General features: G+C 32.4%; 2 protein-coding genes across 2 annotated transcripts in view; both read right to left on the reverse strand.

The window, feature by feature from the left end:
* TRIADDRAFT_53801 (uncharacterized protein) overlaps positions 1–638 on the reverse strand; it is a gene marked incomplete at both ends in the record, with an annotated part of 1,791 nt that extends 1,153 nt beyond the window's left edge. The window contains one exon of the mRNA XM_002110100.1: positions 281–638. Coding sequence (XP_002110136.1) covers positions 281–638 — 358 coding nt within the window. The remainder of the gene's footprint in view (positions 1–280) is intronic.
* A 5,951-nt stretch (positions 639–6,589) lies between these two features.
* On the reverse strand, positions 6,590–7,303 carry TRIADDRAFT_5330 (uncharacterized protein; the record flags this gene model as incomplete). The annotated part of the gene is made up of 1 exon (XM_002110101.1): positions 6,590–7,303. A coding segment is annotated over one exon (714 nt), but the record flags the coding sequence as incomplete, so codon positions are not given.
* Between the last annotated feature and the right edge of the window lie 353 nt (positions 7,304–7,656).

The following is a 7,656-nucleotide window of genomic DNA, read 5'->3' on the forward strand; positions in this document are numbered from 1 at the left end:
AATATTTTCCATAAGTCACGAAGTGTGTCTTCTCCACAAATGGATTCGTTACAATTATACCAAGTGTCTAGTATGTGCAACAATTCTATTTCGTGGCTAATTCTTATATCATCTGATTGTAGGCATCTCTTTAATACTGAGATTGGAATATGCCCAATGTCACTTTGCTTTATTCTGCCAAAGTTGAGTAACAAAAATTGAAAAATTTTTTCGCTCAAGTTCGTAAAAAGATACGTATCAGCAAAGATAGATAAGTTTACAACATTTTTGGTATTAATACTCTCGGATAAAAATGAGTAACATTTGTCAACGACATCCATAATATTAAGCATGGATGCAGTTATTGCCAATATCTGAACATTTTTCTCAGTGATCTTCAAATCTACTCCATAAAAATAGTGAATAATGTCAGCGAAAACATCCTCGTTCAGTTCTTTTAACTCGATGATATTTTGCTGAGATTCTGCCATTTCATTTACGAACATTGCTTGAAAGTAAGAGCTAAACGATGCTAGCACGAAGCGATGGCAATGAAATTGAGCGTCATTGATCTTGATAATAACATCGGAAAAAATTTTATCTTGAAATAATTGAAAACTCGACTGGGGTAATCTTCCTTTGATAGTTAATTCCGGCATGATTGATGTAGAGCTCATGTAATAATTATGATTATTATTTACTACTTTTGTTCGTCAGCTATGCCTAACGTACCTGGACCTAGCGATAGAACGAGAGAAATCCTTCTACCCGATGGTGATGCACCTTATATGAAAGTCCAGAAAGAACAGCACGGAATAGTATAAGCTAATTAGTAAAATATTTATCTTGAGTGTATCTGCTAGTACATTAGTGATACTTCCATAGTAATTCTTAGCAATAATACAGTTCTTGACTGATTAATAACAACCTGTCTCAACTGTATTATTAATAGGAGTTGCTAAAGGCAAAGTTAATCGTTTTGACCGGACGGATAGAAGTCGTTCTATTAAAGGTTATATGGCATCGGCATTCGTTAGTGTAAGTGTACGAATATATGTATTGTCTTAATGCATTAATTATATCTTAAGATTGATAAATGGATCAAATAAGCCAAAGTGCCATATCGGACTAATCGTGAATTACTTATGCTACTTTCCACCTAAGTCAATTAAAATTCAACCATGACCGGTTATTATCCATAATAAATCTCAAGTACCAAAGATCAAGCTAAATACTGTTTAATAAAGTAATATTAGCAGCATGGATATATTCTTCTTGGAAATCAACTGCATTACAGTAAAAATCAGCGTTTAATAACAAAATAAATTTAATAACAAAATAAATTGACTACAATATTAGAGTAATTTATATTGTATTACGGTAGTTTTGTATATCTAAATCCGTTAATTAATTATCTTTCAATCATCGTCTGTAGAATGCTAGCATGATAACAACAGTTCGAAATATCAACCCATGCGAAAATATAGTCTCAAGAACAAATAAGCTTTACTAAACTGTAGCTAATTTAAGGTGTAATGTACCATAAAGTATCATTAATTATCAGTAATATTTCGTATATTTATTGTGGACATAATATTAAAATCGGTTAATAAGAAGTGTGTGTGTTTAAGGAAATATCTTGACCTTATTTCGGCACGTTTGGACCTAAGCGACCCAAGACTGCATAAAAAAATGCCATAACTATTTACATCGTTCGAATAAACTGATCTTCTAGTGCTTTTAATTATTTCGTAATGAACTGTAGAAAACAAATAATTACGCTAATAGAAGCTGTTCTAATTAATGTTGAAACCAACAATTCTTTTTGCGGGTGCTTGTAAATCAAAGTAGCTTACTTCTTTATTCATGATGCGTTCAATTGATTATTACGTAATGAGCTGTAGAAAATAATTAATTAGAAAAAAGGCAGAAATTACAACATTCGAAATACATGCACATTGTCATAAATTTCACTCCAGAAATCATTTACCCTTCCTCTTCTGTAATATTGTATTTAGATAGATTTTATCATTTTCTGAGGTTATGATTTTATTCTTTTACTCATGTATTTCATCCATGATCATTTCTCCATGGTTTTGATCTCAGTTCAATCAACAGGAATAAACAACGCCGAAATTTTATCAATGCAATTCGGTAATATTATTTAATGCAATGATAAATATCTTTTGAATATCAATGTAGTGTATAAGCGATTTATGATATCAACGTTTATCGATTGATTTTTACACTGACTACCATGGGTACTGCATACAGATTTATCTTGATTCTTAAAATATCAGTAATCTATTATCGTGCGAGAGTAATTGTCTCAAGGATGAATAGAACATCGTTTAAGAAGAACCTAATTTAAAGTTTAACGTAATAATATCTGCCTTTAAAATTAAATGAACTTAAAATAGGTACAATATACGCTACAGAGTTTATCATAAGTTTACTTTAAATTCATTGGTTTAATTTCGAAAACGACAACGACTAGAAAATGCTTTTCAGGTAATGAAGCAAAAGATATAGCTTCTTGCACGTACTGAGCACAAGGAGAAATATTAAAAAGTTTAGTCTTAGACTTATGTGCAGTTAGTTCCAGCACTGGCATAATAGACAAACGAATATTTTTCAGCAGATCTTCAACTGTGTCATCTGTGCAAGTGGATTCATTATAATTATACCAAATATCTAGTATATGCAACGATTCTATTTCGTGATTAATGTTTAAATCATCTGATTGTAGACATTTCTTTAGTACTGAAAATGGAATTCACTGCACTGAATACAAGAATGTTAAACGAGGTGTATAAATTGATGTTTGTAATCATAGCTCGATCAATAATGTCTAATGTCATTGTTTCAGGACTTGATCTTTGAAGTTGCAATTGATATAAACCGAAAATTAGCAAGTTTATTCATAATAATTATAATAAAATTTAACAAGACCTATGTAACATTACACGAGAGCGATCATGGTATTGCCTGATCATTGTAGTCATCTCTAAAATGGAACTTTTAGGCAGAAATAAATAATTCCTTTCTAATCGATATAATTGAAATACTACAGTAGTATGTGATTTTGAAATTACTTTGATGATAGTACGACTGTATCATGCTGTTCATTTATGTAGAGTAAAAAGCATCAACTAAACTGTCATTATAAAAAACTATTAAAACAGTATACAGTATTTCAGTCTACTGTACTGCTATTATGAGAAAGTGCTATAGAACGATGAGAAATTGTTCAGTATATGAACAGTAGGTATAGATATCGATAGCTCAATGATGCACAGTGGTCGACCTATACACATATAGTAGGATTAACTAAATACCGTAGTATGAAAGTGTAATAATTTAGCTTTATTTTGCTAAGATACACTAAGGTTGGTGACACTTTGAACCAAGATAGAGTTAGGTTCTAATTGTTGATTATATCTGTTTTAGGGTACCATTATGCCACTAATCGTCGACATTATACAGTCTCAATTAAGGCATAGTCATAAATATGTCAAATCGTTCTTATTATTAAAGTATTATGAAGTACATATCCCAATTGGCATCATCAGTATCGAAAGAAGATAAAATAATAAAGGTTCATATACATAAGGCTTTAAAATTATTATCCACAGACGCTACAGCTAAAACTAGTAAAGGATTATTTTAGCAATCTACAATAAGTAAACTATGGTCCAATATTTTGTACTCCTACATTGCTATCTTTATAACGCAATTTAAAACTTGTTAAAGAAAATATGCAGCTATGTCACAAAACAGCTTTGCAACAAGATAACGCAATATACGATCAATAAGTCAATTCCTTGAACCACGTATCAAGGAACGATATCTGCACTATCACAAACACTTTTGCTCTACTAGCAGACTACACAAAGACTTAAACGCCTCGTATTTTACGTTAAACACTAAGTTGGACAATTCTTCTTTATTTCACGATATACTGCATTTATATACTATTCCTCAATAGTTCATGAGTCATAGTTAATACAATTAACATTAGAATCATTTACTGAATTAGATATTAATTTTAGCTACTGCTCCCTTAATGCAGACAACAGAATTTATGAACATAGACATATAATGACTAATACAGAATAGTCAGATTACGATATGTCCTATCACGGAACATTTCCATGATAATTTACAGTCTACCATAAGTAAATTACAATCACAATGATTCGAACTGTAAGCAGATGATTTGCATTCCCTATTATAACTATTAATTTCAGTATGTGTATAAGTGTCACTGTCATAAAAAGTCAGTGCTATATTAAAATACAGTATATCCAAATTAGAAGTTAACTAAATAAGGATAGTCTAACAGAATTATCCTAACATAGTTATTTCTACTGTAATACAGTATTTAACACTGTAACAAGCTAATACTAAAGATTAGTGCCTAAATTTTGAATTGCAAATCTAGGTGGACCATTCTCGTATTTCATTACTATTATATGGATTGGTTTTAGAGATCGTAGATATGAAGATTAGCTTCATGCAAATATTACTCGTATCTTTACAAATATCTTTATTAAGTAAAATAAAATCGGTCTTGCATGGTAGAATATCTTTGGTGGATCTTAAGTAGAGACTCTGCTAATACATCAATTACAAGACACTAGCGCTCTAAGATAGAATATATATTTGTTATTAGAGTATGATTATTATTACTGAGCAAGGACCTGAAGTCACACCGTATGCAATCAAATACAAAGACTGGCAGAATATTATGTACAGTTATTAATAATAACAGTTTAAAGTTGTGAATGAATTACTAAGTTGTAGTTGACTCATGTTTAATAATGTAGTATGCCATCGTTTTCTTCAAGATATTATGAAACGACGGCGAATTTTTTAAAGCATTTCGGTTATATATCTTCGGATAGATATAACATGCGACGTATTTACGTCCGTTATAATATACCACTTCATTTTTGTTCAATGCTAAAGAAATTGGTATCGATTACGTAATATAGAATATGTATTATTTTTGCTTAAATAAGTAATAGAAGTTTAATTGCTTAAATCTATGATATATAGCTCTTAAAGTAAATTAGCATCAAGAAAATAAAAATATATTAATAATGTTGATAAAATACTACAATCAATAAACCTATAGAGGATGATTTTTACCATGATACGAGTTCTATTATGCAGTGATAAAATATAAATTATCTTAATGGAAAGCGCTAAGGATGCTAAGACTGTAATAACAAAGCTCAGTAGCATGATTGTAGAATAATGGAGCTGATTATGCTATGGTTAAAATAAATACAGCTTTTATATGTTCTATTTTAGTTTATCTTCTGACGTTACGTTATTTTTAATGCTTCTGCTAATGATCCTAAAAATGATTTCTCCTTGTATTAACCTTTAGAATATTCTTCCATATTCCTTCCTACGTTATAGCATCTTCCAGAGTTATTTTGCCACTTAATGCAATTTTGTGATCTCTCTTGTCCTATTTATAGCTATCTGCAGCTAATAGATAGAGTGATATTATCACGAAGACCTATAGCTTCCTCTATAGCGATAGCTAATCCAGTAACTGATATTTCAACATGGTGGTAACTGAAATGTCCTAACATCATCATTAGTGGAGCGTATGCAACCGCCCGAAACCCAACAATCGAACAAATTGCCGGTAAATGTTAAGTCAAATCGAACCTTCTCCCATGTATCTTCATCAGCGTTGTAGCGCTCACAGCAATTACCACGCTCATTATATCCGTACAAATAGATATACCCCTTGAAGATAATTAATCGATTTGTCTGATAATATTCGTTTGTATTAGCAACTGATGTCCACTCGTCATTTCTTGGATCATACCTCTCAGCGGTTTTTAGCTTAATACCAGATTGATCTTTACCTCTAAAATTACCCAAGGCAATCATTTCGCAATGGCATCTTGATGTTATCATGGGTGCTGCAGATAACCACTGATTGGATTTGCAATACCAATATGCAACCTGATTTGTAGCTGCCTTGCCTCCGTTTTCGGTGCTAATTTCGCCACCGGCAATGTACAATCTGTCATCATATTGGCAAATACTTAACGCTGCAATTGGCTGTGGAAGATCAGGTATATTTGATTTGCTCCAACATTTCTTATAGCAATCGAAACAAATTGTACTGGACAAGGCTTCCCGGGTAAAACCTAATGAAGATAAAGGGTAAGGTATATGATCAGAAAGATACCAGTGACATGGTAAGGCAAAGACTATGCCAATAGTTATGAATTTTTGCTAATGTAATCCCAACTTATAAATTGGATATCTTAGTTAAAATTGTTTTTTAAGCTAATGTGATCCCTATTAGTAAATTGGATTTCTTTGTCAAAATTACATTTTAAGCTAGTGAATTTGAAATCTTACTTGATCCATAACCTCCGACCGCATAGATCTTATGGCCTATCGCGATAGCTGCATAACTACTACGACGGGAAGCTTGAATTGCACCTCCAGCATCATGATTATAATAACTATCTAACTTAACCGAGATGGCTCTTGTTCCTCCACCACCAATGGCAGCACAAATATTGCTATCCGCACATTGGCGTACTTTGGTTCGTGATGAGAAAAATCGCTCGGGTAAATAATGGAAATTTTTCGCTTCCAGAAGCATTTGAAAACAGGGTAGGCTTTCTTTTAACAATGTTTCTTTCTCTTCGAAATCAATTAATTGCTCGACTGGGATCATTGCTAGGCGTACATGGCTAAGCAAACCAACCAGATGATCTTTCCTAATGGATGGATCCAGTTCGACCCATTTCTTCAATGTATTCAGCACTGTCAGTTCATTTTTAACAGCTAATCGTTCTGAAGGTAAAATTTTATTAAGCAAAGGGTAAGGTATCTCATAAAAGGTATCATAGCCGGTGCATTTCTCAAAATAGTCCAAAATGTAATTATTTGCAATTTGGGTTAATGGATGAAAGTTATATAGCTCAGCAAAGATTAATATTTGCACGCAATTGGTGTAGCTTAAACTATCGGCCAGGAATGTACAGCAGTAATCGACGATTTCGGATACGTTGAACATAGATGATGTGATGGCGATATTTTGTACGTTTTCACTGGTAATTTTTAGACTTCCACCGTAGAAATAATCGATAATGCTAGTCATGGTTTTACCATCAACATGTCTTAGCTCAATCTTGCGTTGTTGTGATTCTGCCATGCCATTTGTAAACATAGCACGAAAGTAATCGCTAAAAGCAGCCAGGATGAATCGATGGCAATGCAATACGGTATCATTAGTGTGGATTGTAACATCAGAGAAGGTGCCTTCTGCGTATAATTCCAAAAAGGCTGAAGGAATTTTAGCTTGAATGATTACTTCACCGTCTTCCATGGCGTCAGAATTGGTTCCAATTTGGATGAGAGTAATCGATTCTCGATGTACAGTATATCGACGACTTCCAGACTATATCTATTTGCAAACAAAATTGAATGCATAATTATTGATTTTATTAGATGGAAAGCGAAATGATGAGATAATACTAGGGGTAATTAGTTTAATAAATGATCGAGAAGCAAAATCATTCCGGTAAACGAGCTCGTATTATATTGGTACCTTGCTCGCATAAATATCTCTACTTACAGTCTTTCTCGCATGTCTATATTAGCTATTCTGTTCAATAATGTATCCTATCG

The sequence above is a fragment of the Trichoplax adhaerens genome, genomic scaffold (assembly GCF_000150275.1).
Source record: "Trichoplax adhaerens TRIADscaffold_2 genomic scaffold, whole genome shotgun sequence".
In the NCBI taxonomy this organism is placed as follows: Eukaryota; Metazoa; Placozoa; class Uniplacotomia; order Trichoplacea; family Trichoplacidae; genus Trichoplax; species Trichoplax adhaerens.